The following is a 23438-nucleotide window of genomic DNA, read 5'->3' as shown; positions in this document are numbered from 1 at the left end:
CGGGATTCGCCTTAAAATAGCGCTGTAATACATTTTTATATTTACGCAAATTAAAACCTATGCCACCAGTGAACACCTATTGCGTTTCGTGATTAGTTAACGGTAGTCTCAAATGTCCCTAGGTCAATACCTTTCCTGTCACATCGGTGTAAAAACACGCCAGTGCCAGGAAATGGATGGAGACTTTTGACGTAGAAAGTCGTCAATGCTAGTCAGAGTTAACTGCTCGTGTCTCGAGGTTCGAAACATGTTACGGTAACTCAAACGTAACTTTCTCGCAATCGGAAAAGATAAAATACAATATATATAATACAATACATAAGCGACACTTCTTTCGACAGTGTACATTCGTATAATTCTAGCAAGTAAAATCCGATACTGATAAAACTGCTAATTGCCCATTGATATGTTAAATTTAAAAATTCTGAATCTACGCATTCTTTTTTTGTCATATTCATTATTCGCGGAGATGGCGCTGCGTTCGTTGTTACTAAGCTACCGCAATCTTCGTCGAATTACTCTGACAGAAGATATATTCCCGCGAAATCCATGAATCTTGTCACTCGCGCACAGATTTATAAGTCGAAGCGTGATAAACGTAAGCAATTCGGTTGCATTTATATCAGACAAAACGTATTTTTACAGTCACCGAGCCCTGGTGGTATTTCACCGAACTGACATCCGACAAAAATCAAATCCTTTACCGGAAATCAAATGTCTGCAGTTAAGGACAAACGTGTATCATTAATCCAATGTATCGTTAAAACGAAACTGACACGACGCGTACGAGATTTATTCGTAAAAGAATATGTATATTCCGAGCAGCGAGAGCTAACGATACACGGAAGTCGGAATTTTCTATTTAGCACCAGCGGACGCTCGCTTGACTACAGTACGCAACAGAGCCCAGCGCCGTGAGCCTGCGCAAAGGAATTCTTAAATCTGGCCGTCACCTGTATTGAAAAGGTAAGTGACTCCGCTGTCATTAATCTCGACATCTTAATGTGAATTTCGCGAGCACGTGCCGCGAAAATACGACGTATTGATGGCGCGAAGCGTTGTCAACAGCCTGGCGGATTGTCACGGGGAATTACTCACGTGTTGTGGTTAAATATGTTCCGAGATGTCAGCGTCTTCGGTCCCCGTGGACAGAACCTACCAGGCTGCTGGCTGTGTCGTCGCCGATACATTTGACATTTATCTCTGGCCCCGGCTTTCTCATTTCTCGCACTGCTAATCCGTCCCCGCTGCACGCTACCGTAACCATCGGAATCACGGTGGTTTATGTCAAGTGTGGCGAGAAACTTTCACCAGATCATCGTATGTACCCGCGCTACCTTCTCGGATTTTTCATTGTCGGCACTGGTGAAATGTATTGACAGGACACCGAGTAGCGTACAGTGCCGATCTCCAGTGGATCATCGCGGAGATCTGTCGGTCGTTACGTGTTATTCATCTTTCAGATCGGCAACGATTCCCGCGTTTTTATCTGCGCGGTGCTCCACTTGGCAAGTGGACTTGTTTGTTTGTGCGTGCTGTATCATCTGTCATGGCGTGCCCGCTCGCGGCGGGTATCGTATCGTTGACTTTTCTCATTGTTGTTCCCTTAAGGCGCGTGTCAATCGGCGTCGTCACGCTGGTCGTACGTAGGATTTTTAGGCAAGTGGCCGATGGAGGTGTTACGTTTCATTCCGTATTTCCTGCGGGCATAGCGTGCTGATCAGGACGGGGTTGGTTAGGGAGGAGGGAAGGGAAGGAACCGACGATGGCGGCGACCGTACTGTGCCACGCGCCATGTCGGTTTCTTGCTCGCGCACGTCCTTCGTTCGGTGCACCACGTTTGTCTCGTGGATCTCTTTTTTTTTGCCCCTGTTCGTGAAAATGGCACACGACCTGTCGCGAGCGTATCTTCGGTAGGGACCCAAGGTGCTTGTAAAGGGAGCCCCGCGAGTCATGCTCAGCGGTACATATGCGCTGAAAATTGATAGGTTTTTTTTTTACCTCCGACCGAGCAAAATAAAGAGACCGGAGACATTTTTAGACGGGATCGCGGTCTCCGATTTACGCATTTTTTTCACGAATGCCCGCTGAACACTCTCTGTGATCAGGAGCAGTTTTCAGAACGATACTTTCGTAGAAGAATATGCTTCTTCATTTGATAATTTTTTAATCATATTATCTGTTATGAAATGTTTAGGTTTTATTGTTATGGACACTTGGTGAGAGTGTCGTAGAGATAGGTGACAATAGATTGAAATATTGATGATTCAGAAATGTTAAATGTACGTGCAGTGTTCAATATTAAACGTATATTTAATTCGAGATTTAATAATTCTTCGAAAATTAATCATTTTGATTTAGCCGTAATATTTTGGATAACGAACTCGTGGAGATTATTACAGTTTGTTCCGAAAGCATGATTGTCAATTAACAGGAGGTAAAAACATCACGAGATGTTGTCGTAGTTTTTTTAAATTTAGATGAGCACAAGCAGCAATTACCTATTATAGAGTCGATTTATGAATTCACATATCGCAAAGGTGGAGAAATGTCTCTCGATATTTTTATTGTGACCAAAATACCGGAACCTGTTTTATCATAATGTAGGTCATCTCGATCTGATACTTGCGACATCGTTAAACATCGTCTCGAACGAAATCGAAGTCTCCTGGACTAAAATAACTTTATTATTGGGTTGCGATCTTAACTAATCGTTCCATTCAATGTATAAGGAATGCAACGGTATCGCTGCAACGTATTTACATGAGGGGATGGCACCTTCTTCTATTTTTAAAACTGTAGAGCAACTGTAAAAGCGAGAACGAAAGTTGAACTACTCAGTTAGCGTGTCAGGGACACGCGTTCTTCGGGCACAGTGCACTTTTTGTTTTCATTACATTTGACCCTTAAAAGGAACCCGACAAAGGAGCATTTCTCTTGTCAACACCAACAGAAGCTTGAACTATGTCCGGTATATCTGACATTATACATATTTTGTTCTCAAAATTCAGGATAATGTAAACGAAGTATAAAAATATCTCATCGATATCTTCTGAATACCTATACGTTTAATTTTTTTATTTTTATTAAATCATATCTTCTTTTCAACGTGTGCACGATAATAGTAATCATTTATAGGCTGATTAAAATTCATAACATTATTGGGATCGCATGAAAAATATATTACGCAATGGAGCGAGTTGGGGCGATAGCTGTGACGGGACGTGTTATGCGTTAATAACGTCGGTCCTCGTTGTTTATATCGATATTGAAATGAAATTTGTGTGCGACACGTAAAATATAAGGTGCTATTTAATATGCGTGCAGCGGGGTCAGAGATCCGAGTCGTATCGGGATGAAGAGACAACCGATCAACAACCACGTGGCAACATCGCTATACCCTCCTCTTTTTTCCCCCTTCTGTTGTCCGATGTCCCTTACATCGCCCCCCACTATAATCATCGACTGCAACGAGGCAGGCGAAAGCACATTTACATTTTTTTGCGTTTGCGAGTACGTTGCAACATTCGTGCTTTGTGGCTTCGACTATCGATGGCGCCACTCGCAAAACGACCGGAAAAAATGTGTCGTGCATCGAGACCGAAAAAGACGTTAATATATTTCAGGGCTGTAGCTAGGTGCCAGATGCGTTGGGGGGGGGGGGGTTACTCCCACTTATTCGTAGAAAATTAAATTTTCTATTAATTATAATTATTAAATACGTATTTCCTTCTCTTCTGAAAATATATTTTCAACAATCACGGGACAAGCAATTACTGATGCTTACGTAGATTTCTATATTTTCTCGACTTTGCCATTTCGATAATCAAACGTTTCTAGAGGCGGTTTATAATGTACATTGAAAGGTTCCATTTGGACACAGTTCGATGGAACGTTAATTCTGGTGGGAGGACGGTAGGGTATGTGATACAGTGGCGTACGTGACATAAATGTCGTCGCGTTCGGATTATTTGGAAATGCTGTTACGCTCCTGAATAAAATCATCCTTGAGAAAGACAAGGACAGATGGGTAGTATAGAGAGCAAATTCGGCATATCGAAGGAAAACTGGTTTGCCTCCGCGTGTCGCACCTACTACGATGCGTATGCGTAGCAACGAAAGCCCGCCCCGCGTGTAAATCTTCTTAGCGGGCAACACTGTTGCTGGAGCCAAATCACGCCCCTCTACGCTGCAAATTTTCTGTGATGTGCGTGATGCGCCGAGCATCGCCGGCTGCTCTTGAAATTTGATTAAATCAATAGCGACGTAGGATAAAGGATGACCAAATAATTACAGTAAATATCTGGCGCTCGACATCCTTCGTATTAGAAAGACGAAGGACGAAAAACTACGATCACACTGTGGGATAATTCTCAGAATATTTCAGGGTACATATTCAACACTTTTTCAATAATAAAAGCCAACGCATGCACGCGTGACTCTTACTTAGTCTGGTTCAGTCAATATTACGGAAGGTTATTTTTTCACAAAGATATTTCGAGACATTCGGCGGTTCATCATATCAGTCTCGCATTGCATTTTGTTGCGGTTTCGCGTTACCTATTTTTAAACTCGTATTTTTTTCGGCGTTCCAGCGGTCTCTGCTTCGCGTTTTAAGTTAAAAGCAATCTTATCGCTCTGCATCAAGATCACTCGTTTGTTTATTTATTAATTTCGTCGATTAATCGTAAAACGTGATTTATTTGTTGGAGAATGACTTGACACGGCAACAGCAGGAAAATGTCCACTACTTATTTCGGACACACATTCGCGCAGGAGAACTTTCATTCCTTCGTTCATACATTTGAATTCTAGCGCGAATAATAGAGTTTGTGACATAAGTGATCTTCAGTGATTGTATGTAGAAAAGAATCGTGTGTGTCCATTTCCTTTAGCACGTTGTTTTTCTTTGCAGTTTTATCGTGCTATAATATAAAGTGGGGATTCGTGAGATTGTGGACGCCCCCTGGTAGCATGCGTGCGCACGGCGCGTAGCGTCTCGCACGTAACACTGTCAAGCCGAAATCGCGGTATTAGTTACAGAGAACTGGCAACGAATCGATGTAAACAAGTATAATAAAGATGGTGACGATCAGTGGTTTTCTCGTCGCGGCGAATTATCGCGGTTGCGTTTTTACATGATTTTTGCATACACGTGCGGACGAAGAGTATTAATTTCGGCTACTGTCACAATCATCGAAACATGCTGTATTCAGTGAAGGTACCATTACTTCCAGGTTCCGCGTTAAACATACGGTTGACGATTATCTTACCCTGATACCTATATGCAATTCTTCTTTGTAGGTAATTACTTACAGTTGTAGGCCGATAACAGATTCCCAGCAAAACTCCAATGAATTTGCCTGGAAAATATACTTTTATCGGTTTTTTATGAATTTCTTGAATTGTGGTGTGCTTTGTTTGTGTAAGGTTTCATACGAATTTTTATGGGCTACGATTATTTCTATTCGAAAAATGTCAGCTTTACGTTTTCGCTTTTGCAGGGGGAGTCTGAAAAGTAACGTGCAAAATGTTTAGTTTCCACAAGCCGAAGGTGTATCGGTCTAGTACCGGATGCTGCATCTGCAAAGCCAAGTCCAGCAGGTAAACGACGCCGACGATATTAAGCGACGGAATCAGATATTACCAGAACCAAGAATAACCATTCCTCTTTTTCGGCGTGCGTATATAGCTCGAGGTTCACGGACAGTAAAAAGTACGAAGATGATTTTATGGAATGCTTCCAACTTGAGGAAAGGAGGACCGGAGAGATTTGTAACGCATGCGTACTCCTGGTGAAAAGATGGAAGAAATTACCCGCGGGAAGCAATCGCAACTGGAGACACGTGAGTACCAGCGAACTTAGTACGCATTAATATCGTTCAATTGATTGCAGAATTATTCACGAATGAAACATTTTACGCTCTATAGGTCGTCGACGCGCGGGCCGGGCCTGGAATCAAATCACTTACAAAGTTTAAATCAAAAAATAAAAAGAAGATGAAAGACCTACCGGAGAAGTTTGAAAAGATTATGAAAAAGAAACACATCTATTTGAAGACAGATAGGGAACGGGAGCAGAGTCCAGCAATGAGCGATGACTTAACAGGTTGCTATTTGAGAATTTCACTTTTACGTTGGACGTTTGTAAACTATTAGAACACTTGCAATTCCTAATATCCCTTTTCTTCTGTTTGTAGAAGATTATCTAAACGGGGACGGTAGTAAAGGTTCAAGCCGAGCTGGTAGTCCTATAGGTAGCGATGATATTCCAGTTACTGTAAAGCAGTTAGATATGCAGGATATTACAGAATCAAAGGATGATTTGACTGTTAATGGCTTCATTGATTTGTCGTACTTTAAAAGGTCGGTGTGACTTAAATTATGCTCTAGGATTAATATAATTGGATATTATTCCGAAAGGGACCGGTGGCCGATCGAGATGAGGTTTGCGGAGAGGGGTGGGGAGGAGGTGTGGACCCTAAATTGTAGCTTCGGGTATTTATTAGGTTCCGAAATATTAATAAAAAAATATTGTTATTTTTTTTTTGAGAAATTGTTTTGGACGTTGGTGCAGGCCCCCTACCCGGGAACCCTCCTGTCCCCCATTTTTTAATTTTGAAATTTTGTAGCCACAGTCTCACTTTTAGCATCGCTAAATTCACATCGTTCGCTACCATGCTTTACGCGACCGCGAGCGGGCGCGCGCCCCCCGCACTAATCAAGCCCCAACCAATACTCATACCCGGGACAAGTTGGAAATTGGAATGCGTTGTGTCGGTATAAGTCAACAGCAATATTGTTAAGAGGAGGGACCGTGGTAAAGAGACTAAAAAAGAATCGGTAAGGTCTACCCTTTTATGCACAATTACCCCTCTGTATCTTTTGAACGCATTAATTTCCCAAGGTAGAATTTTATATTTGGAGTCTCTCCACACCCCTCGTAATACCCGCCAAGTTTCATCTCGATCGGCCACCGATCCTTTTCGGAAGTACAGCCATATAATTGTACGATACTTGCTTGGGAAGTAATCGGAGGGAACTTAACGACCCTTTTCGCTGAAACGTACGCATTATTTTAGGGAGGTGATTTGTTGTGGAACGATATTCAAAGGTCCGTATGGAGAAGTAATAGTGGATCCTTCGCTAATAAAGCCTTGTATTGGTTGTATAGCTAGGCAACAGCGACAACAGCAAGCAAATGCATTAAGTTGTAGTCCTGTGCATAGTTCTGCATCGGCCAGTCCTGCCCACAGTTCTGCGTCTGCTAGTCCAGCCCATAGTGTAGAGTCTGGTGCAGAGACCACGGTCTCTAAGCAGACAAGTAAGACATTTAGTGACTCGTCGTCAGACTCCGGCTATGACGAATCTTCCAACCAAGGAGTTGGCGAGAGTAAGATTACCAAAATTATTCAGAACGCAAGTGCTGCTGTGAAGCCAGCCGTTAAGATACAACCGTTGAAAAGTGTTCAGCTGAAGGCTATACCAGTATCGGAAGCTGTCAGGTTAAAGACGGACGTGCCAATCAAATTGGTACCTATAAAACAAATCGATCAACTATCTTGTAAGCCGTTGTCATTAGTTTCATCTGCCAATGTTACGTTAAGCAGTAGTACTTCACACTCCATCGTTACCGTCCCAAACAATCCACTCGTCGACTTTGCCATGCACGCAGCCTCCTCAAGGCAATCAGTCTCTAATTAATGTCAGTCTCTCATAGAGTTTTAATTTATTTTTTTTCTTATATATAGGTAAATATGTATGCTAAGATGGAAAAATTGTGTGGTTAAGTATGCTACTATTTACCATCCCAGATAACAAAGGCTCTGGATGAGAGTGTTTAAGTTTTATCATATCGAGCACAGAGAGTTTATAACGTTATGAATGGTGGAAAATGAATTCTTGTAATTAGGATAACTGTTATAACGTACAGTAGATATGTAGTGCTCTTGGGGGAAGGTTGCATAGGATTCATGTCCTCGTTGGTTGTTGAAAATATATGTATATATATGATTATATATATATATGATATATTATCTTTATGGACGAGTCCTTGAAGTGTGTTCCATGTCTGTTACATGACCCTTAAAAAGAGATAGTTTAAAAAGAGCACAATGTTTCTACTGAAAGAATTTGTAGCATATACGTATATATAGGGAGAGAAAGGCAGAGAGCGAGTGAGAGAGAAAGAATGCTGATAAACTGCCATGAACAGGTAATTGTTAGCTCCCCGCAAAGGATTACATACGTGGGAAGTTCTCAATTATTTTCTAAGTGTAATAATTAGCTATGTACATCAAAACACTGTGATGACATTGTAATGTAACATGAGATATAAGATTTATTATTTGGCAAGTGGCAGTTTATAGTATATTCGTACTAAGCATTAATTAAAGTACCGTATGGCGTGAAAAAGGAATTTCTTATCCATAGCTTTTCGTTCTCTGGGATTGCCTATCATTGCAATCGTGTACATGTGAATCTTTGTATAGAAGTTCCAAGATGCCAATCACTTTTTCAAACATTTGGGTCCAAAAATTAAAGAAAAACGAATTCACTTAGGGGTCACGATAGCTACGCTGTACCAGATGCATTTGAATATGAATTCATGCAAAGGTGTCCATGACGTTAAAATTAAGTAATTCAACTTAAGGGAGGAATGTGTTCGGGTACTGTAAATCCTGACCCATTAATAGCAATAATACGAGGAGTAACTTTATAATAACGATAAATGGAGTCTGTTAAATAGCATCATATCGACATGATGATATATTTAGGCAGTATTACTAGAGAGAGAGAAATTGAATGAGAATATGGCAATCAGATTGGCAAACTGGACCAGCGAACTTTGTTATAATATTTCAGGGTGACTGCAGCATTAATGTAAAAGAAAGAAGCGAATCGATTAACAGCAGATTATTGACATACGAGAATAAGTGTAATGCTAAATAAGTGAAAACTGTTAGTTCCTAGTTTTCAGAGATGGGCACACGATCGAACAAAAAGCACACGAAAGTACCTGTTGAAAACAGATTACTGTGATCATTGGATTATTCACTTCTTTTACTGACTAACTTCTTCGTTTTTGGTCAATACTTAATACTATAACGCACAAAGAGTATTCAAATTTAAGCACGTGTTTGTGGAGGAACCCAGGAGTGGTCGCAAACAGCTTTTTCTAAAATCCATATTTCATAAGGTACATCCCAAGTAACGTATGAACTCAGTATCATTGAAAAAATAACATCGATAGTAACTTTAAATGTACAGCTAACATAATCCTAAAGGTGAAGCCAAAGATATGCATTTATTTTATATCGAAGACAAATAATTTGGTCGATCATACAAATTTTATTGATATATATATTTGACTGCGGGATTGAAACTAAAAGTTCTGTATGTGCAATACATGGTATTTGATCATATATAGTATCGAGTAAAAAGTAAAAATTTTAATCTTGACTTAAAAAGAAAAAAAAACAAAAAAAAAGGAATTCCAAATGTGAGAGTAATCTACTTCTGGGATATTCGCAATCTTCATAGTAAATTTTCCTCGTACAGGCGTCCGGTTTACGATGTAAATGCCGCGTTTGTTGCCCATCTGGCTTAAGCTCATTGACAATCGTTCTGTAACAAGGAAGCGATAACAGTTTTTCATATGGAATCAAACATCGAAATCACAATTTGTCCAAGGACAACGTTGACCACCTTGTCCTTCGACAAATTTCAATTGTACATTTCTTTGGACTAGGAGACTTTATGATCTCTTTACTGTGAATATTAATAGCTATGTTTTGTTGTAACTCACACGTTATGATTTATGATAATTAATATATGTCAAGAATATAAGGTTGGATCATAGATAGGCAAAGCCATATATTTAACATTAACGTGTAAGATTGATCTTTTAACTGTCAGGAATGAATTTTGCAACGCGAGAAGCTCAAATTACAATTAAGATTTCTATATTATACTCGTTCAGCGTATAGCTAATATAATTTTTTAAACGATCTTTATAACTCTCTATGATCCTTCCTCTGAACGAAAAAAAAAAATACGAAATACTTGTTTAACTTATTTATTTTGTAAGTTTATTTACTTGCAATATATATAATATTCCTTTTCTACATGAATTTATATATATTTTTATACAGATTAATCTTTTGCTTTTTATGCAATAAACTTTCTGTATCACTGCCAGGGAAGAAAGACGTGAGGATAAACGTTTGATTCCAGGTCAATCTGCTGGCAATATTCGATGAACTATTTATTTTCAATTAGCATGTATATTGATGTCCATGATCGATTTATTTACATCTTAAGAAAATTATAAAGGTGCCCACAGATTGATTAGGCACTGGAAGCATTAATATAAGCTTACGTAAGGAAAATTTTGTAAAACGAATACAAAGTGGTCTCATATTCAAAAAAAAAAAAAAAGAAAGAAAGAAAATAGTAACATGATTGCGTGATACGTAAACGATACAAATAGTTGCGTGTGTTTTTATACAAAGAGAGGATGATAAATTAAAACTTTATCGATGAAAGGATATAAATGGATATATATTGTATTGTGCAGCTATTATAGTAATACTATTTATGGATAATGCGAACAGCTGTGGAAGAACATCAAAGTATCTACAGACGTATTGGGATGTTACGTTGGACTTAATAAGCACATGTCATTTCCAGTATGTTAGACGTCCTTTGAGATAACGAAACTGTTTCAATAAAATAACATCCATCGAAATTCCTGTGCATTGCTGTTGCGTAATTTGGATTTGATGTTTTCGTACGAGAGGTACACAATGCTCGAGAAATATTTAATATATATTCTGCTCTGTCAAGGAAACGAAAGAATATACAGTCTTAGGCGACATACTTTGTGAGATCTACCGGAATGCTTACGTTGGGTGAGGCAGCGCGATGTACTTAAAGATTCCCATTCTATTTCCATTGTCTCTTCGAACAGTTCGACCTAACAACAGCTTCTGTTTCAATGTTAAACTGGCGATTATATTGACGGCTATCTTTCTAAACTTGCTGTTCAACCAATTTCAGTAAATCTCACAAACGTCCCTACAGTGTCTAGAAAATTAATGGAAACCATCACGCGAGATCCCTTTGATGTGCACCCTCGAAGATTTACACCAGGCTCGCAGTGTGTCACTGTCTTCCTCCATACCTTCGAAGGGAGGGACTTTTGTGAGAAGCTAAAATCAAACGACGGAGGAAGATTGGCACACGTCGCTCCGACGTTTTATATACATTTTAACGAACGTGTATATGAATTGCCACGGAGGTCCGCGGCCCGCGGACGCGCCGTTTGATTATGTATTAATAAATGTTACGAACGTACTCGGAATATGCAAAGACGGATATATTATATATATAGTTTAGGATATCGATGAATGTGATCAAGCAAGACTTGCGTGACTTTAGGACAATCGCTGACGGTCGAATCGCATTTTTCGTCTGTACACGATCATTTCATTAAAACGTCGAATGAGAGAGAAAGAGGGGACAGGTAGACGAATAGAGGGAGAGCGTAGGGAGGGCGGGGGAAAAAAAAAACGTGGTGCAAGTATTTTTACTACAGTGACCTGGCAGATTCCGATATATATTTTGCGACGAAGGGAAAAACGAAAAAGCGAAACGTACTAACGACTCTTCCCGATAAAAAAAGTATCCCGCAAGCTTTTTTTTCTACGTCGGACTTTTTATATCTGAGATTTTTAAGGGGCTAAGAGACTCGTAAAGCAGACGATGATCCTGTGATCTGCGGACTTCTCCGTCTGGGTGAAGGGTGATCATTTTTTTCTCACAGTGATTCCGCGCGTCCTGTAATTTTAAGTATCCACTCACGGCACGATATATGATTTATGTAACGTTGCATTTGTCCTATGGTGCAACCTCATCCATCTAGAGTTCACAGCGTTTTGTTTTTTGTACACTGATTGTTTACGCCTCTATCTTTTGTTCCTCTTCTTTTCTTCTCTTTTGTTAAACAATAATAAGCTTCGGTTTCAGAAACTGGTATAATAGTGATTCTTCTGATTCGCAAACTAAGAAAGATAGAGAGATAGGCGGATAGATGAGAGAGGTATAATATGATAAAAGATTTTGCGGTACGACGAGGATGATATGTAAATATATTATATGTATATACGTATGCATATTATATACATGTGTTTTAAGAGGGGATTCGATCTTGCAAGGCATGTCTAATTGTATGATTGATTGAAAAAGAAAAATCCATCGCGTTTTTGTGCTGTAGCAACAGAGATAGAGAGGTAGAAAGTTTTACATGCGATATTTAAATAACGATTGAGAGACTGATCGATGTATTTAGCAGATAACTTTTATTTACATACAACTATTAGGGATAGGCAAGGATACATTGTACCATTCGTGCATATACATACATATATTAATGAAATTCTAAGAATTAAGGGAACGATGACTGCCGCAACAAATATATCTCGTTATCGCAATGACTATTATAACTATATTATACCGTATGATACATTTGTATATATATACGTATATTGTATGTATATATATATATACACATCTATCATGTTAATCTAGAACTTAACGCACCGATTCCAATCATTGTACATTGATCGTGGAAGTATTATTATTAATGTTGATCGGCAATCCCATAGGTTCTATGGAGTTTTATCGAGCTGCAAGCGATGGGACGATCGTTCTATGATAATTCAGGCGAAACGAAATATTGCCACCTTTAAAGCTATATGTACAACTTTGTAATAAAACGATTTACTTTTAAGAATCTATATCAGAATAATAATACGATGTACACATGATTGCACCGAAGATCATCTGCCTATATATTACGAATATTGAATTTGAACGATCCATGTTCCAAAAGCGATTCGATTTTCTTAGAACGTGTCTCTTCTTTCGTGTTCATTCGGACGGCGTCAATGTCACTTTAAAATTCAATCGAGGAATTCGTGCCAGATGTAACAGAAAAAGATAACTCGTTATTTACATGTCTATATATAGATATACACGTGTATAGAGAAGTCTGAAAAATACCAAACTTTAACGGATGCATAAGCAATAATATGAATCGTATATATATGTATACACACAGAGAAACATATTATTAGAGGATGCGAAATATCTATTAATACTAATGTATTTATAATTTTGCCCTTTGGTTTCAACGGAAAATTCGCTGTTGCTGGAAATTTCAAATTAATTTGGACGATAAAAAGCATACAAAGTCCGTACGAAATTTATTTAGCACTCGTAAACACCGAAGGATATTTATTGAAACATCGATTGGAAGCATTTTGCATTTCAATGTTTTATCACCCGATAATCTTAAGGCTGAAACGAGAATTTTTTTTAACCCTCTATGTAACGTCTTCACAATAGAATAATAAGCGTGTAAAATTAAATATTTATCGAGATTGGGGATCAGTCCGTTCGTAAGTATCTAAAAAAAAATTGTAAAAGTGCAATTAATTACGCTGTGGTGAAAATGAACGTATTTCCTTACGAAGGGTTAAATAGCGAATATTTTCAAATAGTAATATTACAGTAGTCGTAACGCAACTGAAATTATAAAAGTGCAAAATGCTTATTTTAAAATATTATATAAATCCGGAGGCTTTTTGTATAAACTATAAACTCATTGCATTTGATTCTCACTTAATCGCAATAAAGAGTCAGAAATAAAATAGAAAGAAACGTATAGCTGTACTGAATTATATAAATAATTACAAAATATCGATAATTGGTAGTTGTGAATACGATAAACGTGTCGTTAAAAAAGGAAAAAGTAAAGTGTGCAATTAAGTGTTGAATTACGATATCGTGTGCCGGTTACATGCAGCCGAATAACAATACAAAGCAACATCTCCGTCAATTTATTCGCGTTCGAATCGCAAATGCATTTATTCGCGATCGAATCGTAAGTAAAGTTACTGGCGAGCCCGTTCAAAATGGCCAAATTTTCACTCTACCCTCCCCCCCCCCCCTTCCGATACAGAGTACCAAGCGAATGCAATAAGATCCTTGCATTTACCATTAAGTACCATTACCGCTGTAAGTAGTACACGTTACATTATTACTTTAGTAACACTCGAAATAACGATGTTTTGTAATTTATATATCTTTACACGTGTACACGCATAGCTACAATAATTGTATATAAAAAATTGGTACGTTATATATTATACGTACTATATATACGCGAGTCTTACAATGCTCGTGTACATTGCATACCGATGAAGCAACTTTTTTATCTGCTACGCCGCGATGAAACTGCGAAAAGTATTATGTACTTATTCCAATTGTTAAACCTTTGATTAAAATATTGTAATACAAAGTTCGTATGCTTCTCATCGCTCGGTCCTTATAGTGAGAATTCTCTGTTTATTTAATGCTTCTAAACATTTTTTCTATGTAGCGTTTATTTAATAATTATCGAACGGCATTTTTTCCCCCAAAGTATGCAAAAATATCCGGACACGTATTTTCATGCGTGTATCATAAACATTGTTCAAAACGGTTTATTAAACACACACTTTGCATTTCTCTGATCGTCCTCGAGGAGTTGATATTAAAAAGTACGAATCTCATTGGTATGAAAGAATACGACTCAGTTTATTGATACCCTTTTTTTGGAAGGATGATAAGTGGGGAGTACATGAGTATTTACACATGTTTAATATTATTCACGTGCAGTCACCGCGTGAACGTCACGTGCCAACGGCGTGAGAATAGTCGTCATTCCTTGCTGCTGTTGAAAGAGGTGTATACCGCGCTTGACACTTAAACAAACCTGTGTTTACTTCGTACAACTTCGTTTTTTTTTTATTGGTGAGTCATAGAGCTCGGGGCAGATCGTAAAACTACTAAAATTTGGTCACAAAATTAAACCCATCACAACGAACGATACTTGTTTGGTATTTCATCATGTCACACGGACAATTTATATCACAATACTATATAGGAGTTTAAAGAACTTGGCTAATTACACCAAGAATGTTTCCCACAGTATCGTCGTTTATAATACGCTTTTAATAACCAAACATGTCGCGGCGGCACACAGGGTGATACGAAAGCACATATCTGAAAGAATTAATTGCGCGAAATTATATCGCAGTGATGTTTTTATGCGGTTAAAATTCGAACTTTCGTGAAAGAGAAGGTATACCAAGAGGCGACACTCCGAGCGGTATCTTTGAAGTTCTTCGTTTGCTTGTCCCTTTAAATTGGTTGTATAAGGCAGCTGTATATCTTCGTCTTACTATCGCCTCTTGTTAATCCCGTCGCATTCCGACTACCGCATGGACATTTAAATTGGTTGCGGATTTCGTCTCTCTCTAAAATTGGTTTTCTTCGTCAGAGTGTCGCCTCTTGGTATACCTTCTCTTTGCTTTCGTTGTTATCTTCTGGCGGCGCTCGGGGTGGTAAAAAGGCTGCCGTGCGAGATGTCGACTGGTAGTAGTAGTGCTCGCGACGCGAAAGAAGCGTGATTTTTCCCCTCGTATGCCGTGCCGTGGAAAGGATGTTCTAGATATTCAGGTGTCTCTCTTTGTAGGCGCGATTCAACGATGATCAAGCTCGTTCGACCGCGACTGATAACGTTCGATGTCACCGGAACATTGCTCATGACGAAGCTGGAGGAGCATTACGTCGCAATCGGATCCCAGCACGGCCTGTCGGTCGATCCGCGCAAATTGGCGCGAAGCTTCAAACACAACTTTCACAGGCTCAGCAAGGAGCATCCCGTGTACGGGAAGCACACGGGCATCGGATGGGAGAATTGGTGGCGGCAGATAGTTCACAATGTCTTCAAAGATCAGCACGATTATATCTCGGACGCTACATTGGACAAGGTGATAACTGTCATAATATCGAGAATTTAAATTCCAAACGAAACGAACTTGTTGCTCGTCAGGGCCAAAAAAAAAACGGTATACCTATATTCCTTGTCAATGGAATGTAACTGGAATGTATGTACTATTTACTGTAAATAAGATTAGGATTATTAGTCTTTTCTTGGAAAGTATTTTTTTTATCAGTGACTTCCACAAAGCTACTGAATTTACAGTTCAGGTGTGTCAATTTATATTAAGATACATATTAAGGATGCATAATGCTTCTTCGTGTATATCTCTACTAATGGCAAAAAGTAGTGTATACAAATTACAAGAAATTTTCGGGGTTGTGTCGGTGACTTGACCGCAAACTTTTGACGTAGGACTACGTGCTTACATTCGATTGTTTTATTTTTTATATTGTTATTTTTTTTTACATCCACGGGTACATTGATAATTTGTCCGATTATTTTGTAGCAGTCAGTATTGTGTCTCAAGCGACGTATCTGCGAGGAGAGATCAAACGCTCGCTGATCGGTTCACGCGACGACAGATACGACGCCTAGTGGGAATTTGGTCATAATTGACGCGCCGTTTTCAAGCAGTGCAGATCTTGAATGCTGCATACATTACCGAAGTCGGTCCTGATAATTTTCCGAATTTTGCCCTAGCGAGCGAGTAGATTTGTTGGTAACAGTCCGGCTGAGTGTAGGTGTGCTCCGTGCAGTCGACTTGCATCGGCTCTTGGGAACAGCGCGAAGTAGGCGCTGGCGGCTCCAAATTTTCTTTATTAATTTTTTTCAACAACGCAAAATTTTTTCTACATGTGTACTTCGATGTGCAGTGACTGTACAAACTGCGGTTCAGAAACGATGGTGGGCACGCGCGTCCCCTGGCGCCATAACCTTTCGACGCGTTCTGTACTCTCGCATCCGCTCGGCACTGGTATTTGTCATCTTTTGTTCAGATGTACCCGTAGTTTTTTTCTGTCTGACGGTTTTAATAGTTCTGATCGAATTTTTAATGAATTTTCGATCATCTTTTTCTGAACTTGAATTATCCAAATTCCGATCTATTTCCTTGAATTCTTTCTTGCACAATTATTTAGAGCACTGTAATAGCTGCAAAACAACACCTCTGTCAAGCCTGCATGTTTCATAGTTTCCGAGATAGAACGCGCGGAAGAAAACATGGGTGTGCAGAAATTTGGTAAAGTTTGGCTGAAATTCGCACGCGCGTTGCCAGGACGGCGTTAACAATGCAGACGAGAGAGTCCCGTCATCTTGTCGACTATTTCAAGAGCACTGCGTGTACATGCCGTTGTTTGCCGTGTGTGAATTATTTCGGCCACAGTGACCGCGCTGCTGCGTGTCGGAATTTCGTAACGCTGCCGTCGATAAAGTGACGCCCGTACCGGGGAGAAAGACGTAGTCCTACGTCGAAAAAAAGATAAGCGCCGAATTGGCTCATTCAACCGAGCTTGTACGTATTATCAGTGACCCTGTTTATCGTTGTGACCCTTAGGTTGCTACCAGTTTGATAGAATGCTACGGCACGAGTACGTGCTGGCACAAGTATCCAGGGACGATCGAGTTACTGGAGTATCTGCGCAAAAGGGGCCTGATCTTGGGGGTGATATCGAATTTCGACGAGAGATTGGAGGCGGTCCTTGTCGACACTAGGATACGCTTTTACTTTTCCTTCGTTTTAACGTCGTACGAATTCGGCGTAGAGAAACCCGACACGTCGATATTCGGCGAGGCGCTCAGGTTAACAAAGGAGCGGCACAGTATCGATATTACTCCTCAGGAGGCGATACATATCGGCGACTCCTTCAGTCACGACTACGTTGGCGCTAAAAACGCCAAGTGGAATGCACTTCTTATTAAACGCGATAACGATGCCCCGAGCAAAAAGGAGGTTCCTAACGAGAACGTCTTCAAAAATCTTCGAGACCTGCGAATACATTTGTCCACGCTTCTCGGCGATGAAACGAAATCCGCATAATTTTGCTATAGGAACTCGAGACATAGTACTTGCCCGTGAAATATATACACGCCGTTTTAAGGAACAACGTTCTTTCGTGGAGCAAAGAATGTTGTAACATAGATGGACGTTCGTAGTAAGATTTAACGATTTTTTCGGTATGTTCATTCGTCGTCGACGACACTATATGTATATCGAATGTATGATCCATTTGTGATTGTACACTCACAAACTGTGATACGGTTCGATCGTTGGGCATAATATGGAGAAAATTAGCTGACGCGTTGGCCATAATGCTTGTAGCTTAACAATTAATATTCCTTGCGGATAAAGTGTGTCCAAGGTGTAATGACTAAATTTATAACAATAAGGCGATGACCTTCGGAAATGTAGCTGAATTCATGTGACATATTTTTATTTCACCTGAATATCAGGAACAGTAGTGTATGTATTTATTCATGTGACTTGAGTAAACAAAACTGTACATATATAGTAGGTGTCTAATAACGTTATCGCGAACAATACAATGGGAAGCTGATGTTAAAAAAAAAATACGTGCCATAGATATATTTATATTTTCATACAAATACGACTTTTGTGTGCATGCAGTTTTCGATAATTTTTATTAAACACACCGACTTCTCGCACCCGTTTCCATGTAAATGTGCTAAGTTATTTTAACGGAAATAAAAATTATTCGAAATAGAATTCTCAATCGGTTCTAATCAAAATTGTATGAATTAAACGTTAGCGATCGGAGAATAGTAAACGCGTGGGTGATTTTGTGGTATCATTTCACACTTCCTGGTAAAAAGATAACCGCCGAAGCGTTTCTCAAGCAACGAACAGGGAACTGTGGACACTGTACGGACAACTGTCTACAGTCACGTAGAAAAATATTCAACCAGATTCTCGTTCCACAGAGATTTAAACATTACTTCTAATTTTTACTAAACAACAGACGAAGAAGGAAGTCATTGTTTCCTGAACAATCTGCTTCCGTTTTAGGGAGATACTATTTCGTTTGTACTCACGAAACCCTCCCCCGCCACCCTTATATCTCAATGTTACCCCTTTTTCGATCAACGAATTTTAAAAACCAAACCTGTCGATTTTTCAATGTTGTCGACCCCTTCAAATTACAGCATAGTCAAGCAAATATAATTTATTTATGTAGTATTGTGTGAAAGAGTTGTCAAAATTGTCAATGCGTGGAGAGTTTTAATTTATTGTTAAAAGCTTCACAAGCTTCTGAGACGCGAGGAGTTTTATGGATTGTACGCTCCCCTATAATGCTGTTAATAATAATCCATATACGAAATGTAGCTCTAACGATTCCCTCGCTACGCTTCTCTTGGTCTGTTCTTAGCCTGCACTTTCTACCACGAGTGGCGGCGTGTTACCACTACAGATGCCCGGCATCGGCACGCTCGACTTCCCTACAGCCTCACCACGACTCCGCTCGTTCAGTTTCTCAGTGAACTGTCGCGTGGAGAGAGCCTTTCTTCACGGTTTCCCAGTCTTCTATCGGTCGAAGAGGTTAGAACGAGAATTTATCCATTGGTTTCGGGGAATTCGCGTCGCCCGGCGCACGGGCCTTAATGGTTAATACGTCAGTGAACAATTTACGGTCGATTTGTGTTTCATCCAGTCTGTGAATGTTAATCACCTCAAGATCTTACCGCCTCCTTCATAAGCGACGCGAGATCATTCCCTCATTTAGCTCGAAATTTTCCGCTTCGCATCGATCACGATCGTGCAAGTAAATTAATATTTTCTGTCCCGAGCTTCATCTTCTCGTGAACGTTTTTTTCTTTTTGGAAAAGTGTGGTTCGTGATCTGTGATCTTATATCCTATATATATATATATGTGTGCACTTGAGCTGGATATATATGTATGGGTTTTGTAGGAATTGAATTTTGCGATTAGGAATACGATTAAAAATACTAAATTGTTTTTTAATTATCGAAATTTGAAATTGTCTATAAGCACATAGACGTTGCTCGAACCAACGCCACCTGCGGAATAAATTTTTCACGCGGACTCGTTCCGCTTTGAATTAAGAATTATTGAGGCTTTTGACAGATCTGTCGGATTTTTCAGATTGCTTTGTTTATTATAGAAGAAGCTTGAAGCATTCAGCGTACAGAGTTAAATTACACTTTCGTTTCACTGACTGTATACATAGTTTTGCATTATGCCAGTCGAGTGATGTGATTTCTGTACCGTGTCTCTCTACGCCGGTGTCACAATGGCAACAATAGAAATTCCAATAAAACAGTAACGTTGAATTAAATGTGCGTTTCAATCGAACCGAGTCATATTATTTGCCCTGCTTTTCGCTTCCTTTCGAGTAAAAAGGCTACGAAGACTAATGTTAAGATTAATGGACGTTAGGCAGATACGAAGGCGAGAATCGTTCGCGGAATGCTGCCTCGACAGTAGAAACTAAAAATTATTGTTGCGGATCGCCCCGCTGCCGATGGACCCGATCGAGAAACAGTGCTCACCCTAACCTTCAAAGAAGTCCGAAAAAGTGAAAGTCTCTGTTTTAACGAGATCTGCGGTGCCCATTGAAGTGTAGCCAAATTGTAACAAAGGGTTGCCCAACGAAATTCAAATATGACGCGAGGAAGACACAAGAAGATGTTAATGTTAATTGCGATCTCCTTAGTGGTGGTACTCGCGGACCCCGAACCGTCGGACGAACTTTATAGCCGATTCCCAAAGAATCGGGAGGAAGACAAGTGTTACGATGACAACGGCAAGCCACAGGTTTGTGCTTCATTTATTATTAATAATTCTTATTGCGCAACGTCACAAGCGAAGCCTTTGATACGCGAATATTTATAATTCTTGCACTTTCTGTGAACTTAATATGTATTAGGAATTCCGACAAAGCTTGATTGTATCGAATTAATAAGGGGTAAAATTGTGAATATTGATTATTATTGACGAACGTAGGGATTCTGTCGATTTTGCCTACAGCGAGTAAAAAAAGTATTTGGACGGTTTTTAAAATCGCATAACTTTTTTTACTCGCTGTATACTTTTTCTTATTTCGTGGTTAATATAAATAACTATCCGTAGTAGCGTTAGTCTACAGATATGAATACGAGCGAGAACAGGCCCCGGTGTATTCTTAGTCAGCGCACTTTCGGCCTTTTTTTTGTGGGATATTACTACATTAGGTTATCAAAGTGAGGTTCGAAGTTACATCAACTTTTGACGATAGCCGTGAGTAGATAAAGTTAGAGGGGCATCCTAAGCGTAAAAGAATTTCAAAAATCCGAGAATTACAGCAACGAATGTCTCAGTTTTCTCAGAGTAAATACCGCGATCGAGCTGCTGCGTTTTTCTGCTAGAATTTCTGTGTACAATGAACACACACCTTAGATAATATTTTATCAAAAGGGAGCAGTGTTTATCACTCTGAAATTCCGCAGCAACGTCGTATTTAAATTCAAAACAGAAATCGTGCTCGTCCGTAGTTTAAAAACATCTGAAATTCGAACCGAGTATAGCATAGTCCTCTTGCGAGGCGTTTTCGACGTCGCCGCAAGGCTTCCCAAGTAAAAATCGTTCGTGGAACTGACAGGGAACGAAACTACCTGCGGGATTGTCGAGCACAACGGAATAGCCATTCGAGATGGCCCTTGCCTCGTGTAACGGCCGAAGGTTACAAGTTTTTACTACCGAATCCCTAACTTCATTACTTCCGATAGAACAGAAATAAACGAAACTCTAATTCTCAATATTCCCAATTCCTTCGTTCAAGAAATCGCGTGCCTAACCTATTTATTACCGATCGTTTTATTACGAGAATTGCAATTCCAGTGTGATTAAATGACACCGTTGAACGTGCTGTGTTGTAGAGGTGTATACCGCCTTTCGAGAACGCGGCTTTCAACGTTCTCATGGAGGCGACGAACACGTGTGGCCAGGACCGGGCAACGGAGTATTGTAAACAGACGGGCGTTCAAAAGAAGTCTTGCGAGGCGTGTCGGTACGGCGACCACCCTGCCTCGTTTCTTACCGATCGCGATAATAACGACAATGCGACTTGGTGGCAGTCGGAAACGATGTTCGAGGGCATCGAATATCCGAATCAAGTGAATCTGACGCTTCACTTAGGTACGACGCAATGCGACGCAATTACGTACTACCCGAAAAATTAATAAATGTCCGGGCACACGATGCATCAGCTCCGCGGGGGGTCGCTGCAATTAAGTCTAGCATTCTGGTTTAGTTTAGATCACGTCAGCCATGCTCGGTCTCCGCGGAATTGGCGCAGATAACGCTGGCGAATCTAAACACCACGAATAGAGAAAGAGGGTTCATTCATCGGTGCCCGCGATGAACTCTTAACACGTCCTCGATGCTTGTCTCCCTTTCACCCGTCCCCTCGCGCCTTCTTTTCCCAGCTTACTTCCTTATCAATCAGGATGCGTGTTGCGATGAGATAATTCTCGGAACACGAGCGACGGCGCTGGGACGCGCAGCCGTGCCACGAATTCGAGCGTGAATATTGTATCCTCCAAGCTTCAAACTCGTTGCCGGGACTGGAACGTTGCGTTTCAATTGAATTTGCTTATATCTACGTAAGAGAATTCCGTGTCTTCACGAATGTAGAATTACGAAGCGGGAGAGTCGTTATTCATGTACGAAGATGATCTAAATTACTCCAGAGCCACGACACGCATTCTTGCATCGAATTCTACGAGAAATAATTATCGAAGAACCCGGACAATAGTAGGTCCTCTTTGAAAACGGGAAGTGCACAGGATCTCTGTCTGTGCGCCACATGTTCATTTACGAAAGAATCAGCCACTTGCACCCCGCTGGCTTTACAGTGGAGAAACGCATTGGCGTAGAGCTCGATTCGTTCTGAATGATTTCAGTGCCCGTTGAATTCTCCCTTGCGTTTAAAGAACTCGTTTGCAATTTCGCTTGGAAGAGCGTTTTCGTGGTAAATGTATATCAATTTTAAATTCTACCTCTAATTCTTCATTCATTCTTGAACGAACGCGTACGTAGGAGCCTAGCAATGGCGTAGGACTTGCCATTCGATAACTTAGAGTTGCATGCTTAGCCCAAGTATCGATCCGAGCTCTATAACGTCGATCTTCTATCCCTCACTTTCGGTCGACGGTGATTCTAGGTAAGACATTCGATATAACGTACGTCAGAGCGCTTTTCGAGTCTCCACGTCCGGAGAGTTGGGGCATCTACAAAAGGAAGAACGAGGACTCGCCGTGGGAGGCTTATCAGTTCTATTCGGCGTCTTGTCGAGACAATTATGGCCTGCCAGACTCGAAAGAGACAGTGAAAGGGGACGACACCAGGGTGCTGTGCACCTCGGAATATTCCGACATATCGCCCTTAACAAAGGGCACCGTTGCGTTCTCCACTCTGGAAGGTCGACCTTCGGCTTACTACTTCGAAACTAATCCGTCGTTGCAGGTACAATAACATTGCCTTCGTATCTAGTCAATGGAATTCTCGCAAACCGGGGAAACTTTAGTATTAACACTATTCGTACCAACACTCCATGTATACCTATTCCTACCGTGACCGGTCCTCGAAAA

At 40.2% G+C, this 23438-nt stretch overlaps 4 protein-coding genes and 1 long non-coding RNA gene across 12 annotated transcripts in view; 4 read left to right on the top strand and 1 right to left on the bottom strand.

Annotated features, from left to right (window-relative positions):
• The window catches only part of Chrac-14 (DNA polymerase epsilon subunit 3 Chrac-14), a 63642-nt gene that overhangs the window by 14164 nt on the left and 26040 nt on the right, over window positions 1–23438 (top strand). The gene's annotated exons all lie outside the window — the stretch shown is intronic.
• LOC143367052 (uncharacterized) lies at window positions 912–11373 on the top strand. 4 transcript variants are annotated; one of them, XM_076808672.1, is made up of 7 exons: window positions 4906–5221; window positions 5305–5425; window positions 5505–5604; window positions 5693–5846; window positions 5932–6109; window positions 6201–6366; window positions 7083–11373. In XM_076808672.1, the coding sequence occupies exons 3-7, from the start codon at window positions 5531–5533 to the stop codon at window positions 7702–7704; spliced, it is 1194 nt and encodes a 397-aa protein (XP_076664787.1). In that variant the 5' UTR covers window positions 4906–5221; window positions 5305–5425; window positions 5505–5530; the 3' UTR covers window positions 7705–11373. The 4 variants fall into 4 exon arrangements, with proteins under 4 accessions (XP_076664802.1, XP_076664787.1, XP_076664795.1 ...); XM_076808680.1 differs by having other exon boundaries at window positions 4918–5221; window positions 5305–5430; window positions 5511–5604; XM_076808687.1 differs by lacking the exons at window positions 4906–5221; window positions 5305–5425 and adding an exon at window positions 912–966.
• On the bottom strand, window positions 14556–15332 carry LOC143367181 (uncharacterized). The gene is made up of 2 exons (XR_013085000.1): window positions 15197–15332; window positions 14556–15111 (listed from the first exon to the last, which is right to left on the bottom strand). It is a non-coding gene; the product is annotated as an uncharacterized LOC143367181 (long non-coding RNA).
• On the top strand, window positions 14733–20163 carry LOC143367151 (rhythmically expressed gene 2 protein). 2 transcript variants are annotated; one of them, XM_076808737.1, is made up of 3 exons: window positions 14733–14859; window positions 15584–15881; window positions 17388–20163. In XM_076808737.1, exons 2-3 carry the CDS (start codon window positions 15597–15599, stop codon window positions 17868–17870), a joined length of 768 nt encoding a protein of 255 aa, XP_076664852.1. In that variant the 5' UTR covers window positions 14733–14859; window positions 15584–15596; the 3' UTR covers window positions 17871–20163. The 2 variants fall into 2 exon arrangements, with proteins under 2 accessions (XP_076664852.1, XP_076664859.1); XM_076808744.1 differs by lacking the exon at window positions 14733–14859 and adding an exon at window positions 15360–15483.
• Window positions 19248–23438, top strand: part of Lanb2 (laminin subunit gamma-1) — a 17487-nt gene continuing 13296 nt past the window's right edge. For 2 of the 4 annotated variants that reach the window (XM_076808453.1, XM_076808427.1), the window contains exons 1-4: window positions 19248–19388; window positions 20248–20625; window positions 21726–21984; window positions 23012–23313. In XM_076808453.1, the coding sequence (XP_076664568.1) occupies window positions 20473–20625; window positions 21726–21984; window positions 23012–23313 (714 nt within the window). In that variant the 5' untranslated portion in view covers window positions 19248–19388; window positions 20248–20472. Of the gene's footprint in view, window positions 19454–20247; window positions 20626–21725; window positions 21985–23011; window positions 23314–23438 lie in introns of all 4 variants that reach the window. The other 2 variants (XM_076808444.1, XM_076808436.1) reach the window with 2 other exon arrangements.

This window comes from Andrena cerasifolii, chromosome 1 (assembly GCF_050908995.1).
Source record: "Andrena cerasifolii isolate SP2316 chromosome 1, iyAndCera1_principal, whole genome shotgun sequence".
In the NCBI taxonomy this organism is placed as follows: Eukaryota; Metazoa; Arthropoda; class Insecta; order Hymenoptera; family Andrenidae; genus Andrena; species Andrena cerasifolii.
This window is presented reverse-complemented; position numbering and strand designations above follow the sequence as displayed.